General features: G+C 39.8%; 5 protein-coding genes and 2 long non-coding RNA genes across 10 annotated transcripts in view; 4 read left to right on the forward strand and 3 right to left on the reverse strand.

Moving 5' to 3' along the window:
• Positions 1–859: 859 nt before the first annotated feature.
• Positions 860–2,265, reverse strand: LOC116931376 (flightin). Its single transcript, XM_032938945.2, has 4 exons — positions 2,104–2,265; positions 1,614–1,845; positions 1,510–1,532; positions 860–1,360 (listed from the first exon to the last, which is right to left on the reverse strand). The coding sequence occupies exons 2-4, from the start codon at positions 1,837–1,839 to the stop codon at positions 1,124–1,126; spliced, it is 486 nt and encodes a 161-aa protein (XP_032794836.1). The 5' UTR covers positions 1,840–1,845; positions 2,104–2,265; the 3' UTR covers positions 860–1,123.
• A 144-nt stretch (positions 2,266–2,409) lies between these two features.
• LOC123475455 lies at positions 2,410–5,609 on the forward strand. The gene is made up of 5 exons (XR_006650565.1): positions 2,410–2,949; positions 3,094–3,200; positions 3,259–4,214; positions 4,290–5,324; positions 5,393–5,609. It is a non-coding gene; the product is annotated as an uncharacterized LOC123475455 (long non-coding RNA).
• Positions 5,610–6,755: 1,146 nt separating this feature from the next.
• Positions 6,756–7,895, forward strand: LOC116931408 (cold shock domain-containing protein CG9705). The gene is made up of 4 exons (XM_032939001.2): positions 6,756–6,905; positions 6,994–7,142; positions 7,211–7,330; positions 7,398–7,895. The coding sequence occupies exons 2-4, from the start codon at positions 7,009–7,011 to the stop codon at positions 7,606–7,608; spliced, it is 465 nt and encodes a 154-aa protein (XP_032794892.1). The 5' UTR covers positions 6,756–6,905; positions 6,994–7,008; the 3' UTR covers positions 7,609–7,895.
• A 923-nt stretch (positions 7,896–8,818) lies between these two features.
• Positions 8,819–9,135, reverse strand: LOC123475475. Its single transcript, XR_006650581.1, has 2 exons — positions 9,042–9,135; positions 8,819–8,941 (listed from the first exon to the last, which is right to left on the reverse strand). It is a non-coding gene; the product is annotated as an uncharacterized LOC123475475 (long non-coding RNA).
• Positions 9,136–10,208: 1,073 nt separating this feature from the next.
• On the forward strand, positions 10,209–11,445 carry LOC116931396 (cold shock domain-containing protein CG9705). 2 transcript variants are annotated; one of them, XM_032938998.2, is made up of 5 exons: positions 10,209–10,295; positions 10,375–10,552; positions 10,614–10,733; positions 10,793–10,935; positions 10,996–11,445. In XM_032938998.2, exons 2-5 carry the CDS (start codon positions 10,416–10,418, stop codon positions 11,064–11,066), a joined length of 471 nt encoding a protein of 156 aa, XP_032794889.1. In that variant the 5' UTR covers positions 10,209–10,295; positions 10,375–10,415; the 3' UTR covers positions 11,067–11,445. The 2 variants fall into 2 exon arrangements, 1 of the variants encoding a protein (XP_032794889.1); XR_004398918.2 differs by lacking the exon at positions 10,209–10,295 and having other exon boundaries at positions 10,414–10,552; positions 10,996–11,188; positions 11,265–11,445.
• LOC116931420 (dynein axonemal light chain 4) lies at positions 11,233–12,104 on the reverse strand. Its single transcript, XM_045178120.1, has 3 exons — positions 11,862–12,104; positions 11,709–11,792; positions 11,233–11,650 (listed from the first exon to the last, which is right to left on the reverse strand). The coding sequence occupies exons 1-3, from the start codon at positions 11,946–11,948 to the stop codon at positions 11,486–11,488; spliced, it is 336 nt and encodes a 111-aa protein (XP_045034055.1). The 5' UTR covers positions 11,949–12,104; the 3' UTR covers positions 11,233–11,485.
• Positions 12,105–12,205: 101 nt separating this feature from the next.
• The window catches only part of LOC116931085 (RNA pseudouridylate synthase domain-containing protein 2), a 35,447-nt gene continuing 28,818 nt past the window's right edge, over positions 12,206–18,834 (forward strand). The window contains exons 1-2 of one of the 3 annotated variants that reach the window (XM_045177955.1): positions 12,275–12,629; positions 16,791–17,320. In XM_045177955.1, coding sequence (XP_045033890.1) covers positions 16,853–17,320 — 468 coding nt within the window. In that variant the 5' untranslated portion in view covers positions 12,275–12,629; positions 16,791–16,852. Of the gene's footprint in view, positions 12,630–16,446; positions 17,321–18,834 lie in introns of those variants that run through there. The other 2 variants (XM_032938596.2, XM_045177951.1) reach the window with 2 other exon arrangements.

Raw genomic sequence — 18,834 nt, forward strand, 5'->3', positions numbered from 1 at the left:
CTACATTTTTGTTTATACTGTAACTCTGATTTGTTTATAACACCTAAGCTAAACAAAAAGTAACAAGCCGCATTCCTATTGTTGCAACGTGGTGGTCATTTTTGTACCAAGGACATAACAGAAGTCGAAATAGCGCATTAGCTGCAGCGTCTCCAAGTTACTTGCCAGATGGGACAAATCCCAATAAAACGTGGGAGAAATACATACTTATTTTTCTAAAGCTTTTGACCAACGTGCAACTAGAACACTGCCCTTCAACGTCTAAAACTACGCCTTATATGTTACTTTGACCTGAATTGCAATTCGAAGGAAATGAAATATTTAGAGTTTATCGTGCGCCTGAACTTTTACATATTTTATTATCTTTTTGAACGACCAAATCGTACGAGAAAAGTACAGTACACTACGAATATATGTTTTGTAGGTTAAGGACAGGCGAGTTGATTGGTGACTCTATGTTGAGTCTACGCAGGAATTTTTGTAACAGCGTTAATTATATGCCGAAAAAAAATGTTTTTTTTTTTTGCTTTTGTGTAACGAAAACCATCGCTTCGGCATTTGCGCCAGGTCCCTTGTTCCTTGGCATGATTTGGACTTGCAGACGCATAGGGCAAGTGTTTTGGCATGGCCGCAAATTTCGGACAAAAATACACATCGAGATCGTCGATAAGACTTCCCTGTTACCCGTGACTTGAAGAATGGGTCAGTTGTATGGTCTCCTTCCAACAACATGCACTTGATACTAGGCGAAAATTTACCGCACGTATATCAATACCACCTTTTGCACTGAACTAGAATGCAGATTTCAAACAAAAAAATTTCTAAACTAAAATTGAAATGAAAAATCCGGAAACGGTAGTCAAACTATCAATTTCTGTTTGATTTGCCAATAGCGATACACGTTCACAAAATCAAGGTATTGTTTTGTCGTTGTTGAATGTGAACAGAAGGTACACATGGTTGACTATCAAGGGGAAAAGGAAAGAAACAAGCATTAGAAAACTGGGAGAAACAGTAGAGATAAATTATAGAACAAGGAGGGCACGACGAGTAGAGTATTCCGAATAAGAATAATGATTCGCCGTTGACTATCAGCCTGCGCCTTAATTAATCTTTTTCTTTTTTAATAAGTTAGACTGGCGGTCACTTTACGAGTGTAAGTCCTAGCATGAACTGTATAGCTATTGACAGTGTTTCGGATGCTGTGAAGCAGTTGTGCGTCCTGATCTTTGTCCTTGTTACGGGCGGCAGCTTCACGTTTCTCAGAGTACGTCTTCAAAGCACGCTCTGCCCAATTAAGGGCCTTTGGTGGTGACGGCTTGCAGCCGCTGCTTCGCTCGTCCAAATAATCAATCATTCCCTACATAACAACAAATAGTAAGTATGACATCGTTTGGAATTGGTAGTTAATTGGTATATCAAGGTATTTGTGGTAGAAGCTACTGCGTTGTGACACTACAAGCGACACCAAACTCATTACATTTGAAAATTGCGTTTGTTTGTTCTTACCTTGTAATAATTCGAGCCGTAATCTGCAAGAAAACACAATAATTATTTAGCGAAATCAAATTAATTTTGCATGAAAACTAGTGCTGTAATAATGATTTACGCACCATAGTTGTATTCGTAGAGATGGGATTTTGGTCTTTTCCAATGTAAAGATACGCGCTTTTTACGTTTTTCAACTTCAACGGGGATATTGGGCTGAATTTCCGCGGGAGGAACTGAACCAGCTTCTGCAGCGTTAATTTCCGTTTCCTGTGCAACCGCCGAGGCGTCGCCTTCCTCCAGAGGAACGAAAGTGTCACCACCTTCCAGATCAGGCATCTCGTACGACATCCTTTTCTATACCACAAAATGCCAATTGCGATGAGGTTGTCATTAGCCGTTGGTTTTTGCCTTCCCTTCAAACAACCATTGTCTTTTTCTTTAAAACAACATCTCTAATCGAACAAACATCGAAATCTCAAATTCGAAAAGAGACAATGAGAAAAAAAGTCTTTGTGAAAGAAAGCAGAAAAGCAAACATTCTGGTAGAATTTCTTTCGAGATAGAAAGGCATGGGGGAAAGAAGCAAAAGATAAACGAAAAATGAGCACGGACCTTATCAAGGAAGCTCGTTAGTAATTATGCAATAATCCGGTCGTGAAGCGCCAGTAGGAGCCCGGCAAGCACCTTCTTTAGAGTCTAGTGGTAGAACAACGACTGCCTTCTCGTCCCTTATCAAACACTCACCCTCACCAGCAAGAGAAATAAACCACAGTGCTACGGCTCAAGCAACAAATATGGGCTCATGCTATTTTCCCCGGCTGTCTTGGCCTCACTCAGGAGTTCTTGGTTTTTTTTTATCATACCTCCCTCTAAACCAACCACCCAACTTGTGACTACTGGATGTTGTTCCAACAACAAGGGGAGGTCTTCCATCTTACTATATGGTTTCACTTTCTTTCCAAAATGGATTCCTTCTCCAGTATTCTTTGTCAGCGAGCCAATAGCCTTTACCTATGTCTATCTTTCAAGTGATTTTTGGCTTCGCTTGGCTTTTTCGATTTATTTAGCATCGTACCCCTTCCTAGCGCCAACCTTCTGATTGAAAATATCCCAAGGGCAGTCCTTATGGACGACGCTGGCCTTTGTGCTCCATTCAGCAATTCCTTTCTTCAATACAAAAACAAATAGGCTGTCGTCGTCTGCTTCGATCTACAAAATTCTTTGGTTTTGCTTCGGTTTTAAACGAATGATGGAGTCCCAAGTTTCAGGTTCCAGCCAAAACAGTTACTGACAGTTACGAATTTGGAGATGGACGATGACCAGTCCCATTGGGAAACTTGAACTTGGAATGTAAAATTGGAATTATAGCTCCAATGGATTGAATTCGCTTCGGCATCCGACGCAATGAAATGGTAGTGTCATAACAGTAGGACATGAACAGGTGGACAAGATGAACAGGTGGAAACAATATATAAATTTTTTTTTATTGACATAAAAAGGAATCTCATAGTTTTATGTTCATAAAAAAATATGTATTCTTGTAATTAGCTCTACTACAGGATTAGTTTTCATTGTTTGTTGTTTCTCACATGCGTTTTACAGAAGTTCTATCTGAGTATGTACTGCATCCCTGTAGCATATCCCAGTTTTGTGGAACCAAGAGTAGTGCGGAACATTTCTATAACTACAATAGCAATCTCCATGATTTGGTAAGTAACCTCATCGTTAAAAGATTTTTGATTCAGTTGGTAATGATGGATAATTTAGTGCCAATGCTGATCACCAATATAACAATAACAATGAATTCTATCCAAGATTTGAGATTCCTGATTGGGCTGTATATTTCAAAACACATAAAGCTTTTACACATGGAGGACACATGGGTGTTATGGGTTTAGAAAGTTAACTGAACAAGAGAGAGACAGAGGCATCATAAAAAACCATTCTTTAACTTAGTTTGGTAGAAGATTGCTCCCCTTCGACTCTAGCCGATTCAAGCATGGTCTGCCACACCTAACCATCACATTCTTAATAGAGTAGCAGACTACAAACATCCAAGAAAACCGCGTGTTTCTACTATACTTACATTACACGATCTGATCTGTGCGGAGTGCTGCAACAACTTTTCTATTCGCAAGTATATCTGCAACTTTGACTTGTTTGGTTGAATCTGATTTATGGTAACTGCCAATCCTAGGTTCTACGTAGCTACATCGGGTGGATATAAACATAGCGTCAGGGTACGGTAAATACTGCGAATTCATTGGAGACGTAACAAATGTGATGCGCATTCCTTTGAAAGGATATGTGCTCTTCATGCCATGTCACGCCCGTCTTACAAAAGATCTTTCTATGAAGGCAAAAAAACCAAGTTTTTCGTTGCTGAAATCATCCACTCAGTTGGTTTTTCATTCTTCCTTCGCATCATATTAAATCGTTTCTAATAGCTGCTGGTTTCTGAAGTCATGGTGGTTCTTACACTACGTTTCTTGACATTGACTGACGATGAAGTGGAAGATGAAAGTTGAGAATTCATTGAAGAGGTCAATGCCAAATCTTCTAGAGCTGAACCTCTGGCACGATTTGAAGCGTACTTCTCAAGCCCGCTGTCGATTTTCTCAAGCTCTTCGTCTAAGTCTCGCAGCATATTGCGGCGCTTGGTGAGCGAATCTTGAATGCTTGAACTGCGCTCAGCCATATCCTAAACAAATATAAAAACACTGGTAAGTTTCTAAATCGTCCGTTTATGTACGATAAAAAGCTTTATGCAATTTTCTACTTTTATTTGTGCATTTAAGGTGCTCTCATAGCTTTTGGCATTGCGATATTAATGGAAGTGATTAAGATTTGAAAATCATTACTTTTGAGAAGAATGAGTCTTTGGTAAGATCGTCAACATCGGTGGCGATTGGTCGACGTTTGCTTTTAATCTCTGCCAAGGCGTCATCGAAGAAGCTGTCCTTCGTTTTCATTCCTGCACTTTCCAGTATCTGATCGGATACCGATGGCAAATTTAGACGTGAACGATGGCGTCCTAGAAAATCGTCTAGAGTGTCAGTTTAGCAAAGCCACAAACGTGAGTAACAACTCGTTCCCATTGTCATCATTCAGTATTAGTTACCTTCACCATCATCACCAGAATAGTCTTTAAACGGATCTCCGGTTGGTCTCCTGGTGGACGAACCATCGTCTCCTCCACGACGAGGGACAGATGGTGAGTAGTCTGATGACCTGCGTGGAAATTAAAAGTTTTCGTATTATATGAAAATCCTCTAGGATGTTTAAGGTAACTTCACTCTTACCTGTAATTGACTGGCTTGGATCTGCCATAAAGGGGGTCCTCTACTAATCTTTCTGCAAACGTTTTAGGTCCGGGCATGTCAGACGATACGCCCGCGCTCTTTTTGTCCAAATGTCTTATCATTGGCTGGTAGTATTGTTGACCGACGTCATAGTTGTAGTCATAGACTTTCGTCGGTGGTCGTTTCCAGTTGGAGCCAACTCTTACGGTAGGTTTCTCCGACATTGTGTTATCTAGTCTTAAATAATCAAATCAAATTTAGTTGGCTTCAAATAACAACTGGATGTTTCCGGTACAAATAATGTCAAGCATGTTAACTAGTCAACCGTGCCTTGTAGGGGGTGTCAATCAAAACACCATCAGACATCTAACAAGCTATGTTTAAAAACAGACCTGCACCTCTTTTAGCCGTGTTGGTGGAGACACCAGAGCGTATACACAATCGGTCAGGAATGCAAACAGTACCAGCCTTCTTCCCATTCTATTTTTAGCGTTGACTGTCTTGCCGCAAAGTTACAGCAAAGCACACAAGGTTTTCACTGCCAGCGTTCGATCCTTATTCACACTGCTAATCCAGCAATCCTTTTATTGGACATTTAGACAAAGCTGGCAAGGCTTTTTACTAGTACTGATCGTACTATTTATTGGTAGATGATTTTTCAATCAGGCGGCTAAATCGCTTTGAATGCATTGCCTACTCGCGGGGTGCTATTGTTGCGCTTTTGCGATTAGAAGTCCAGTGTATCCGCAAGAGAAAGACATAGGCTACTATAAGTACTATAGCATTCAGCCCACGCTACGAAATCCGGTAATACAACACTTAACTCTAATATTAAAAATTAATTTAATCTGAATAGGTGAAAACCACTAACAACGAAGTAAGTATAATACGTGTATATTTTCTAACCTTTTGGATTCCCGGCTTCAAAAACAAAGATGGGTGAAGTAAACTGAGATGAGCGATTCGGAGTCTTCTACGGAGCGAACTTCCTGTGATCCTCAACAAAGTTGGACTAGTGACTCCGGAAACATTTTCCCTGACCACTATCTTCTTCTGAGTCTAATTATAGTTGGACCTGTCTTACCACCATGTCGCCCTCATTCTCTGTCTATAGGCTGTCTCGGTGTAGTAGGTTTTGTTTTCTAGCTGTTGCTTATTTATTTCCAAGTAGGAGTCAATACAAAGAAGCCCGATTCGTCATTCGGAGTTGCTCAAAAAAGCAGGTCAACTATGTGACCGACTTTAACGTAAGGTACCGCCCCTTCCCATCAGTTCATGTTCTGTCTGCATTCAATTGCACACACATTGAAGTTTCCGCAGTTTATTTTTGACAGTGACCTAGTACAGAGAGCCAACTCCAATTGAAAAAAGAATTATGTTTATACTATACGCGTACTATTCGGTACCACAATTTTATTCGCCTCATACCTCGCTGGTTGCTTTCGCACAATTTCTTCATCTGATAACTCAATCGGGGCAGGATCGTTCACGTTTTAGTTCCATTATTATTCGTACCGGTAATGACTCCTAATGCAACTAGCACGGTAGCATACATATTGTTCTTGAGCAATTCAACTTTTCGTTTAATTTATATCTGTTTCCGTATTCAGAAATCCACGAGAATAAAGGTACACAACAAAATAATGCGTTCAGGACGATTGATTCTTTTAGCAATGCAGTAGAAATGGAAAATCAATAAGACGATCCTTCTGCTACGAAATTTTGCAAGTGCTAAGACATGGCAGGCTAGGGGAAAGCAATTTTTTTTGCATAAAATTATGTTCTCAGGAATGAGGCTGGTGGAGACCAGAGATAAGATCGAGGGTAGGAACGCGGATAAAATCGAACCCATATTCCCCCTAACTTTCCTTATATCCTTTTGCCTGCCTTCAACAATCCTAGCTTTTAGGGTAGCTAAGCCATGAAGTACCCACTTCCTGACAAAAGCGGCTAAGCATTCAAAATGAAAGTTTCAAACACCATCTAGTGAGCAGATACGGCAATTCACTGGAATAATAAAAGAATTCATCGATATCTTGTCATCTTTTTCCCACCGTCGTTTTGTTCGCGTTTGATAGCGTGCTGTTATTGTCCAGTTAGTTCGGTTAGCTTGTAAGTCTTGTTTGTATTTGGCCTCATGTTCGAAGGTCGTGATTTACAGTCGAGACCTAATTACTAAGTATTTTTTCTATATTTTCAGTTTTATGCTTTGAATATGTCTCTGCCCAAAGAAATACTGTCCCCCGCCCGGTCTCCGAATGCTTCTTTGGGGTCGATTAGTGAATCACCATCAAGAAGTTCCTTAATTCCGAATCCTATCATCACTAAAAGGACAAGAACCTTATCCATGTAATTTTAATAACCACATTTTAAGCTTGGTTTTAATATGAAATCTGATAAATCATTTGTGATTAAAGGCTTGAGCTGGCATTGGAACACCCAGTTGAACATGGTGTAATCAAAAGTTTTTGCAGAGTAAAGGGCCATGGTTTCATCAAGAAAGATGATGGCGATGATATATTTGTCCATGTTTCAGAGTATGTGTTGCCTTCCTAAAGAACATATAGAATGCATTATACTTACAAAGTTTGTTTATTTGGTTAGCATTGATGGAGAATATGTCCCACGAGTTGGGGATGAAGTATCTTTTCGGAAACTACAAATTCCACCTAAAATGGAAAAATACCAGGCTGTTCATGTTCAAATAACAAACTTCACTCCTGAAGTTCATCAGCGCTGGACATCACCACTAACACCAGAGGAAGGACGTGAGGGTTCTAGGCCTGGTTCCCCAACATCAAACAAGACAAATTAGATTAAGACCATTGCTGATTGACTTTCTGGCAATTTCAGATTTCCATTACCTTCCAGACTTCCCTTATTTTGGAACTGAATGTCATAGTTTGTTCACACTATCATATTCCTATAACATCACATTAAGGTGGATCTCTGTTTACCATGGGAAATCTTTCCAAGTAGTTAACTAATATAACCTTAACTATTTGGGTGTTTCTTTATAAGACTAGCAAGGCGTGTAATTTTGTTTGGAATCGTTAATGCAGAAGTCGTTATTGAATCATTATTACAGTCATTCCAGCTTAATCGAATAGGAGTTTTATTGTGTCTTAAACTATGCGCTCACATGCGCTAAATATTAAGTCAAATCGTGTAAGATAATCTTGATTGTATGTTAAATAGTTAGTTCTATCTTGTTATCAAGAAAATACTTTAAGTAACCCGTCACCACAAAAAATCGATAAGGGTATCATGTTGTTTGCAATGTAGTGTAAAGCAAATTATGTTCTTGTGAAAGGAAGGGAGAAAAAGTGTTTTTTTTTTTTTTTTCGTTCGTATTGAATATAGGCCCTCTAGCGAACGGTTTGCGTTCTCGAAGCCGATCTCCTCCAGTGCAAGACACGATGAGCGTCGGGCCAGGATAAAATGCGGACGCGGACCGCGGACTGCGGACAGGAGAAACTGCGGACTTTCACCTGCCGGCTGGCCCAAAATTTTTTGACAGATTTTTCGTGGACTTAGGGATAAAATGCGGACCGTTTCGTACATGGAGCGATTGAAAGTGCGGACCGGACAGGATAAACTGCGGACTGGTATCTGCGGACTCCATGCCCATATCTGATATTAAATTTCAAACTAAAAATAGTATTTAAAAGTCAACATATGCATTATTCAAAATATGAAAGTAAAGGACAGTTTATATAACATGGTTACTTCTTAACTAGGTAAACTCTTGGTACAACAATGCAAATAAAACATGTAATAAACTTAAAAGGATTTGGGGTATTTCCAAGGGGTTTTTAAAAACTCCTGAAAGGCATAATGCTGTTCTTTTGGAAGACATTCCTTGTGGTACCATTCTTTGCAAAGTTTGGTATCACATTGCCGCCTTCTGAAGGACGACTTAACTGCGCTACGGTTGTCTAATTCAAATTCTTAATGTGCATAAAAGAAAATAGAATATAATGGATTTGGCCTATAGGAAAAAAATAAATAAAATAGTCAGCTGCTAAGAGCTGTGCGCATTTTTATTTTTATTCATTGGAATTGTTGCATGCATACATATTTTTAAAAAGCAACAGTTATCGAACAACAGCCAATGCATGACCAAAATAAGGTTGATCTGTCTTGTCCTGTAAAAACAAGTCAAATTTTGCTGCTATATATATTATGAAATTTTTATGTTAAATACTATTATGAAATGAAGACTTTACTTGCAATTTTCTGCCTTACCAACGCATAGACATGTCTATATGGAATGCTGTATCCCCGTATAATACGCGGACTGCGGACAGCTACCCTGTGGCAGTGGTGCCACTTCGAAAATCGGGAAAACTCGGAATTTTTTACAAAAGACCTGAAAAACCTGATTGCCAGATCACTGTAAACCTGCTGAAAACTTGCACATTTTTCTAAAAACCCTGCTAAAAACTTGAATTTTTTTTTGAAAAACCTGAAAAAACTTGCTGAAAATTTGTAATTTTTTCATGAAAATGACCTTTTTAAGTCTTTATCTGTATTTCAATTTCAATTTTTGAAACAGTTGAACATAGAAGATCATTAAGAATAAGACAAACAGAAAACGTTAACTGGATTAAATATTATGGAACGCGAATCACATTGTGCATCACGAAAACTTTCGATTTTCATTGGAAAATTTATCAGAGAAATTCTCTGATAGAAGGAAAGGACTTCTATTTGACTCCATCTCTTTCACCAGGATCGACAACTGCATTAGATTTGACTTTTGATACTACTTCAAGTAGTTCGTCAGGAAAGATATGATTGTGAGCGCTTTTTCCTCCATTTAAAAACCATTTTTTTATATGCAATAAACTCAAGAGTGATGTCATTTTTTTTTCGTCAGTTCAAATCTGATGTGGACGAAGAAGACATGAATTGGGGCCAACTACTTTGTTTAACACCAAAATTCTGAGCAAAAACGAAGTAATAGTTTAAATAAATATAAAGGATCTGAGGCTTTGAGCATGGTTTTTCCTTTTTCGTTCAGCAGAGCAGACGATTACACGAAAACGACAAGGCGTAAACGCGGCAAGTTCCAATTTTTTATATGTGGCGTTGTCAACTCATCTAATTTAAACCGCTTTTTTCTTAAAAACTGAAAAAATGTCCAAAAAAGACACAAAATAACTGAAAAAAACTGTGAAAAACCTGCAAAAGTGATAAAAACCTACAAAAACTTGCAAACCTGCAAGATAAAAAAGAAAACTTGTCCAGACCCTCGAAAACCTGCAGAACAGGTTAAAACCTGCAAAGTGGCAACACTGCCCTGTGGAGAAACTGCGGACTGCTGTAAAAAATTTTGGGCCAGTCCGCAGGTGAAAGTCCGCAGTTTCTCCTGTCCGCAGTCCGCGGTCCGCGTCCGCATTTTATCCTGGCCCATGAGCGTCTTTGTTTATTAGATGTTAGCTTGTCACATTTTGCACGGCTGTAATCCTATCGTTTAGCCCGACAACTTTTGGTGTTGTAAGTCCTCAATAATTCTTAATCTAGTATTCTGTCTAGCTCGGCCTAGCTTAAGCTAATGTGTTGAGTTTAATGGCAGCATTTGGAATATCTTTCTGAAATGAAATTCAGAGAGAAAAAATGTCGGAATCGACGGATGCATCTTCTTGTCCCGGTCTTGGTCACGGTGCTCCCCCAAGCACGATCGGTGGAGAATCCCCATCGGCAGCTCTCTTACCAAATCCAATAATAACGAAAAGAACAAGAACCCAATCCATGTGATTTCCAATGCAAGATTTATGTAAAGTATGAAAAACATAATAAGACTTTTGTTGACAGGTTGGAACTAGCTTTGGACAACCCTATTGAAAATGGTGTGATCAAGAGCTTTTGCAGAGTGAAAGGTCATGGTTTCATAAAGAAAAATGATGGGGACGAAATTTTTGTTCACGTGTCAGAGTAGGTTGTCTTTTTTCTGATGAAATAATTCAAATATTTATCTACTATTTACTTACTAGCATTGATGGAGAGTATGTCCCAAGGATTGGAGATGAGGTGTCTTTTCGTAAACTTCTAGTGCCACCAAAACTGGAGAAATTCCAAGCTGTTCATGTTCAAATAACGAATTTCACACCTGAAGTTCATCAGCGTTGGACATCAGGTATGCTGAGAGAGCACATTTTAAAAGTTGTGTTCTCATACTGTTGCTTTTGTTTTGTAGCACTTACAGCAGAAGAAAGTCATGAAGGTTCAAGGCCAACTTCTCCTAGCAGCATGAATGTAGATTCATAGCACTGGCTCTGATTATGTCATCAATGTCCAAGATTTCATAGCACCACAGTTCTAGACTTTGTTTTGAAACTCTTCAAAAGCTTTCTGCTGTATCTTCCTATTGCATCACTAACATGCATCAAGTATCAAACTTCTCCTATTTCACTAAACATTCTTTAAAATGTGATTTTTTATCGTAAAAATAATTTATTTGGTTAGGGAAGTACAACATCAAAATCACCGTACTTCTACATGTAAGTGAAAATCAGAAAATCTTTGGGTAGTAAACATGTTAGAAGCTTAAATTTAAAGGATTTGAGTTTTTAACACGTGCAATGAGATTTTGGGACTTCTTGCACAAATTATTGCTAAATGAATAAAAAGACTGTTCAACCAACAACTAAGGAAACAATCATTCTCAAATACAACTCAACTACGAATCAACTACATTTCCATGCACAAACTCCCAAATTACTATTTAAGAACATGTATATAATATTTTTAGTTTCATATGAAATTTCTAAAGCAAAAGTTTCCCCAACAACACAATGCCAAGATGGACCACACCTTTTATCAAGAGTTTCTTTTATCTGTTTTGCAGCTGCCTAAAAAAAAAAATGAACTATAAAACTAGTAAACTTGTAAAAAGACAGGCAGCTACACCTCATGATTAGACGGATATTTTTCACAGGATGCAACGATGATTTCCACACATTCATGTTTGGTTTCTTCACACAAGTCTGCATGCTGATGGAGACACCAATAATCAGAATGTTAGCTGATTATTAGAAAAATCGTATCCGAACGTTTATTTACCCGAATTAGTGGGTAATAATGGATAGCCTTTCTAGAAGCAGCCATGTCCGAGTCGTCCCTTCTGTTCAAATCTGCGGTTGTATCCATTCTGTAGGAGCTAATAAATCAATAAGTGAGGTAAAAAAGTAACAAGTTGATGGGAATGGGGCGAAAAATCAATTTTAGTATACGGCCCACGATTTCTTTGTCTCGTGATGCTCGCTATTATGACAACCAATTGCTGTCTTCTAACCTCAATTGGCGTAGACTACTACACGATCGTCTATTTATTGACATAACAAGTCACCTGGTAAGTTAAATATGTTTCCCCTGAGCCTCACTAGATGGCGTTCGAGAAGCAAATGTAAAATCCTAAGTCTAGTCGATTTAGCTGTCGTCTGAAACACGTGCTAAATGAACTTTTTAAAAATTGGTGTTGTATCGAGCATAAAAAAAGCTCTTAGTTTGCACCTTCTTATCAGTCATTTGCCGAAAACCAGATCTGATTTTTTCGTGAGAACATATCGTTTAACTGCTAACATGACAGAAATTCTCAAAACAGAGAAACCCTCCGGAATGAAGCAGGTCGAGGCCGATCCTGCAGTTAGTGCTAACCAAATTTTAGAAACTGCCGACTTGGAAAAAATTCAGATAGCAGAAGATATCGCTGAAGCAAGAACAGATAGAGAAGTTCCACCTGTCCATACTGAACAATTGTTAACATCAAGTGATAAGGGAACAGCAGAAGAATCCAACGAAGGAAATGCTGTGGAAGTGCAAGTATCAGAGGTATTTAATATCTTTTATCTTTGCACCTGCATATGAATCTGCTAAAGTTAGTACCATCTCACATAGAAATGTTTCTTTTTTGATGAATTATCAAAAGTTCAGTTTTGGGTTGTGAAGGTGGCACTTTCCGTGAATGTCTTCTTGAATATTCAAAGCCAACATCAAATTCAGTCTGAAATGAACAATCACCCTTTTCAATTAAAGTCAATCTTTTTTCTGAGATAAGCATAATCCAATTTTTTTTTCCATTTGGTTATGCTGACCTAAAATAACTAGTACTCGGAATGGCTTGATATTTACCCATTGCCAAAGAATGGCAATAGAAATATTGGTCAGAATTAGGTGTCATGCTATCCAATTGCCATCTGTTTCCACCTGTTTTCCTGCAGTTTGTTGATCTTCGTTTTTAGCTAGCAGCACTTTCCGCCATCTGACGGAGTAAATGACGCGCCTGACGTTATTGTTAAACTCGTCAGAAACAACAATCGTTGGGAATGGCGCAAGAAAGACTAACACAACTCCCTCGTGTTATCGTAAATTTGACCGACAATCAAATTAGTTCTTCGGCTCTCTTTCTAAAAGTTTTTTTTTTTTTTTTCGTGACTCCTATGGCCTCTCCTAGTCTTTCGATTGATATTTTGAGTTCCCAATTGACCAAATCAACTAGAGAATTCCACATTGAAAATTCGATTGGAAGGTACCTCTAGACTCTTGATCAAAAACCTTAGGGGCGTGAAAGTCCTTCGCGTAAGTCAATTACGTCTAGCTATCCTTTTGATCAAGACTTTCGTTAGGGATTTATACTCTCGAACATGGTTTTCATCATTAAAATGATTTTACATTTTATAATCGAATGCTACATGATGGTTGTACACTTGCTCCTCAAACAAACCAAATCCAACTGTTAAAAGTCGATATCTAAATAATTCTCCCTTTTTAAAAATAATCATTGAAATGGTTCGCTCAGTTCCAGATTTCTGAACAAACAAAAACCAAATTCCATTGCGTTGCGAATTTTTCCTTTTGTTTTTTTTATAAACAGATGTCGTTTTCTCGAGTTTCCTTCTCCGTTTGACATCTCATTTTCCAGAACGGGGGCAAATCGGTTTCGCCCTCTCGCACCAAGTGTAGTGTGTAATGCAGTTGCGTTGTCACGACAGCGAGTTGGGGAGGTCGTGAGTTCAGTTTTGGGTGAAATGAAAACTGTCTGTGCGTGTTGTTGCATGAGGCTCGAGCCTTTGAAGCCTCCCAACATCCTTTAGGAAAAACAAAAAAAAAACGGGGTCTAAGTAAATATAGACTGGGTTTCACTTCCTATCTCGGCTTTGTCTTCCATCCAAGATCTTGGCAACGGCTGTAGGGTGGTGGTACGTTGCTAGTGCCCCCGTTAGCCTTGACGCAATCGTTCGCGACCAACTACAGTACCCGCAAAAAGTGTCCGAACGCGGGCCTTGTTTTGGACTATTTTACATTGAGTCTTACGGCGGCGGGTACCTAGCGCGGACCGGGAAATCGGGCTCAAATATGTCAGCAAAGCAATTAAATTTTACAGTTTTGCTGACAAAATAACAAGCTATAGGGTACTAATTTTTTAATTTTTTTTCTAATAGGATTTGTTGACCAGCATGCTGGTCAACAAATAAACGAACACTGCCCCTAATTTCTATAGCGTCTTATGGCACCATGCCCTATTTATAGATATTTATTTCGTATGTAAGGAATCATTATGTACATAATACAATTATTCCGTTACATAAAGAACTCTTTCTTTAATATTCTATGTTAATGGCTATAGTGTAATATCAATATTTAATTAAGGAGAATTTTTTTAAACAGGGAAGGTCATATCTTGTTACCCGACAAAACTAGTTTAATTTTTTTCCACCAGGGGCGCTGGTTTTACAAACGAAAAGGTTTTTTGTTTACTATATACTATTTAAAATGAATACCTGAATCTGTTTGACAAAAGGAGAAACACTTTTCAAAAACTCGACAAGGATTTGTCTACAAAAATAGCGACTGCTGTCACCACAGATAGTTAGCTGTCAAAAAACTACTGGGCGAATACATCGCCCCTGGTGGAAAAAAATTAAACTAGTTTTGACGGGTAACAAGATATGACCTTCCCTGTTTAAAAAAATTCTCCTTAATTAAATATTGATATTACACTATAGCCATTAACATAGAATATTAACGAAAGAGTTCTTTATGTAACGGAATAATTGTATTATGTACATAATGATTCCTTACATACGAAATAAATATCTATAAATAGGGCATGGTGCCATAAGACGCTATAGAAATTAGGGGCAGTGTTCGTTTATTTGTTGACCAGCATGCTGGTCAACAAATCCTATTAGAAAAAAAATTAAAAAATTAGTACCCTATAGCTTGTTATTTTGTCAGCAAAACTGTAAAATTTAATTGCTTTGCTGACATATTTGAGCCCGATTTCCCGGTCCGCGCTAGGTACCCGCCGCCGTAAGACTCAATGTAAAAAAGTCCAAAACAAGGCCCGCGTTCGGACACTTTTTGCGGGTACTGTATATCTGGCTTTTGTTGGTGTAGGGGAACTCGAGGTCCATTGGGGTTGGATCCTGCAAGTCTTGACGTAACCAAGAACTCTTGCGCAATCAAGCTTGAATGACATCCATCGGCCATAATTCACAACAGACCCCCCCGATTTCCACCAGCCATTTATTCCGCGAAACGCCGCCTTCGTTTTTGTTTTGTTTTTCTTGAAAAATTTTTCTTAGTTGTCAGTTTGGGATGTTTGTGACGGCCAAGAATGAGATCGCTAAGCCTGTGCGATGGTTTTTTCTCTCACGCCACGATAAGATTTGATGTAGCAAATCTCCCAGGCCATGAAAAGATTTGAATTTATGGTGTGCGCCCACGGTTCCAATATGTGCGCTGGAAGAGAATGGTTGGTTGCAAATGCACACCCCGAGAATTTTCGATTTTTGTACGTTTCTTTTTTTTTACGTTTCCTTTGCTTGCAACGAATTTCTTCATCCTGTTTGTTCCTCGTCTCTGGTAATATTTCTTTCATACGCCAGCACCTTTTCACAGCGAGCGTTACGCTTATAAATAAGTGTCAAACGCAGGCTTTATTTATACGTATGTTATTCTTTGAAATTCTTGAGGCGGATCAATTGCACAAAAGTTGACTTGATACTCCTCTTCTCTTTTTTTTTCGATACGAGAAATGCGGGTAAATCTGGTAGACACGAAGAAATGAAATAAAAATCGAAACAAGATGTGGAGATGGAAGCAAAGTTGACAACTTGCTGGCTGTCCGCCCATCTGTCCGCCTCGTCTTTCTACGTCCCTGTCGTTTTCTTTTTTGTGCGTACGTATGTGCAAGATAATTTTAATCCAAATGTTTGTTTCCCGCTGGAAAAAAAAAAGACGGCCCTCACCTGACACGATCGAAAAAAAGAAATGTTATACTACCAATCCCCCCCATATATTTTAAAACTCGTTCCAGGAAGTCATTCCCGATTTCGTGGCGCGAGTAAAAAAATTTTTTTTTTTTTCGCCATCAATTCAAAAACCATTTTGAATGTTCATTTTATTTCATTTCTTGGCATTCATCTAACGTCACCCCCCATGCCGTTCATTACTGGAAAAGAGAAAAAAAGAAGAGAAAAGATGTGCACTTTTTAATGTCGATAGGGAAACAGACGACGTAGGAAGTAAACGGGGGAGATCGGCACACGCACGCGCTGGCGAAGAGAGCGAGGATCAGAAGAGAGGGAGGAGACGAGAGTAGTAGTAGTTGTAGTAGTAGGAACCAGTGTGCGTGTGTAAATCGGTGCCAGTGCGCGTTCTGTTGCGATAGACTCTCGTCGAACCGCTTGGAGTTGCGCTCAGTTGACGCCGTCTGCCCGAGACAGCATCATCGACAATTCCATACCTCAATCTCTTTTGTTTTTGGTGATACTCGTTTTGCTTTTTTTTTTTTTTTTAAATCTACCTCGCCAGTCGATTGGTCCTTGCATTTTTACGTGTTGCTTTGTGGTAAAAAAAGTTGTTGTTTTTTTACGGAACGGTCATCGTTTCAAGTGTCGACATCGTTGGTGCAGGCCACTTGAAAGCGAGGAAAAAGATAAACAGAGAAAGAGACAAACATTCACTTACGCACGTCTCTTTTTCTAGTTGTTGTTATTATTGTTGGCAGTGGCCGAATCGCGTTTCAAAGACAAACAATTTGAAAGCTGATGGAAATGCAGCATCCGTGGCTATTACCGTTTCTTCATCCGTTAACCACGGCGCCACCCATCCAGCTAACTCTCCCCCCGCCACCACATCAACCTCATCATCATCCCCATCATCACCCGCATCAACACCACCACCACCACCACCACCCCCATCACCATGTCCAGCAGCAGCAGCCGCAGCAGCAGCCTCATCCGCATGTCCATCATGCTCATCATCATGCCGCCGCCCATCAGCTGCCCTCGACGTCGATGGGCTTGACCCTTCAGCCAATGCTGACCACATCGGGAGCTCTTCTCCTACCGGCCCTGCAACAAAATGCCGCCGCTGCTGTGGCTGCCTTTGCTGCCGCAGCCCATCAACTGGCCGCCCATCAGCAAGGATCCGCCGTGGCGGCCTACAGCGCCATGGCCGCCACCAATTCGCCCGTTCTTATGGCTCCCTTTCAACCGCAACGTAGTCGACTCAAGGTAGTAAACACTTGACAGAGGCTGAGTTTAAGGAGGCTGGGGGGAATGGAGGCGAAGGCCGAATCCGTCAGATGTGTTTGGCCTTAACACTATGATGTGTACGTAGCTTGTTAGACGTGACTCTTGTTTATTGACTCGATGCTTGACGTGCTGGCCAGGCGTGTAGGAGACACTGTGTGCGTGTGTGTGCTGGAATGCTGTCGTCATACGGGCGCAAACAAGTGTCGGGAAAAGTCATCCTCTTCTTAATCTTTTCTTCGTATTTTTTTTTTTCTTTTCTGTTTGTTTTGGCTGACTGATGGGGGGAAAGGATAAAATTATCGAGCGTCTTTCTTATGAAGATTCGTTTGTTAGGGTCGTCGTGTTAGGTGAGAGCACAAGAGGCTGTCTGCAGGTCTTTGCCAGATGAGCCAATCGATCCATCGGACCCGCTTTTCTATAGGCGAGGGGGGAAGGCGAGGTTGGAATGAGAAGGAGGGAAAACTTTTGAGGAGATTGTTGGCGAACTAGAAAAATGTCTTTAAAAAATAGAGAGGGAAAGAGATTGGATGAAGTTACGATGAAGGAAGAAGATTGCTACGGCGGGAGGGATTTTTTTTTTTATCGATGGATTTGTGTTGGGTCTATTGGAATTGATGTACTAGCTTTGACAGACACGTGGATCTCGTGTCACTGTAGTCTCCGTAGAGGATTTTCCATGTACAAGTGACGGGAGATTTCAAGTTCATTCAAGAATTTTCCCTCTGTTGCTAAAATTCCCCTTTTTTGGGGGGGGGAGGGGCTGTTTCTTTCCAACTGACAATCCAGCGGTGATTTGCATTCGAACAGATTAGAACGTTTGCGTTCTGAGCTGCTACAAAAAAGGCTCAAAGTCTGTCGTTATCGTCCTTCTTCCGAATGAAAACGACGACAGGAATATTCATTTTTTTTTTTTTCCGGCGTGAGAGTAGAGGATTTCCGCCATTTCTTTGTGTGAAATCTCACTCTTCACTCGTGGAAATCATATATATATTCTCAAGACTTTAGGAGGAATTCTTTCTGCGTCTCGTTTGTTACCTCGACAAGACGAAGAGAGAAAGAGGCTCTTTGTGCGCGCTCCTGTTTGTATGTGTGGCGCGCGTGTGTTGCTTTTCCCCTCCTTTATCGTGCAGGATTTTTCGGAGAGAGCCAAAAACGAGAAGAGATCGATCGCTCCCGATCGTCAAAAGAGACAAGGCCGTGAGCGACTACTAGAGCATACAGATCCTTATATAGCCGGAAGCGGCAACTCTATTTCGGTTGAGTTTCCAAGTAAACAGGAGAAACAGACACGAAACGGACTTTTAACTGAAAAAAAAAAAAAAAAAATCTAAACTGGAATTCCCGTAGTTTATTTTCTTCGAATTTTACCCGAATTCTTTCACTGTGTCGTTCGTTTGAAGAGTAGCGTCGAAATTTCAAGTAGCAACGTGAAAAGTAATCCCTATCCTATTTCATTTCGTAGTCAACGTTTTTCCCCTCGCAACAGAATCAAG

The sequence above is a fragment of the Daphnia magna genome, linkage group LG1 (assembly GCF_020631705.1).
Source record: "Daphnia magna isolate NIES linkage group LG1, ASM2063170v1.1, whole genome shotgun sequence".
NCBI classification, from domain to species: Eukaryota; Metazoa; Arthropoda; class Branchiopoda; order Diplostraca; family Daphniidae; genus Daphnia; species Daphnia magna.

Excerpts from the sequence above, each read along its gene's own strand:
- LOC116931396 (XM_032938998.2), top strand. The coding sequence starts at position 10,416 with ATGTCGGAATCGACGGATGCATCTTCTTGTCCCGGTCTTGGTCACGGT. Across the intron at positions 10,734-10,792 it reads ATTTTTGTTCACGTGTCAGA|CATTGATGGAGAGTATGTCC; the intron begins GTAGGTTGTCTT and ends TTTACTTACTAG. Across the intron at positions 10,936-10,995 it reads TCATCAGCGTTGGACATCAG|CACTTACAGCAGAAGAAAGT; the intron begins GTATGCTGAGAG and ends TTTGTTTTGTAG.
- LOC116931376 (XM_032938945.2), bottom strand. The coding sequence starts at position 1,839 with ATGTCGTACGAGATGCCTGATCTGGAAGGTGGTGACACTTTCGTTCCT. Across the intron at positions 1,533-1,613 it reads TCTCTACGAATACAACTATG|ATTACGGCTCGAATTATTAC; the intron begins GTGCGTAAATCA and ends GTTTTCTTGCAG. Across the intron at positions 1,361-1,509 it reads ACGGCTCGAATTATTACAAG|GGAATGATTGATTATTTGGA; the intron begins GTAAGAACAAAC and ends GTTGTTATGTAG.
- LOC116931420 (XM_045178120.1), bottom strand. The coding sequence starts at position 11,948 with ATGGATACAACCGCAGATTTGAACAGAAGGGACGACTCGGACATGGCT. Across the intron at positions 11,793-11,861 it reads ATTATTACCCACTAATTCGG|CATGCAGACTTGTGTGAAGA; the intron begins GTAAATAAACGT and ends TGTCTCCATCAG. Across the intron at positions 11,651-11,708 it reads AATATCCGTCTAATCATGAG|GCAGCTGCAAAACAGATAAA; the intron begins GTGTAGCTGCCT and ends TTTTTTTTTTAG.
- LOC116931408 (XM_032939001.2), top strand. The coding sequence starts at position 7,009 with ATGTCTCTGCCCAAAGAAATACTGTCCCCCGCCCGGTCTCCGAATGCT. Across the intron at positions 7,143-7,210 it reads AGGACAAGAACCTTATCCAT|GCTTGAGCTGGCATTGGAAC; the intron begins GTAATTTTAATA and ends TTGTGATTAAAG. Across the intron at positions 7,331-7,397 it reads ATATTTGTCCATGTTTCAGA|CATTGATGGAGAATATGTCC; the intron begins GTATGTGTTGCC and ends TTATTTGGTTAG.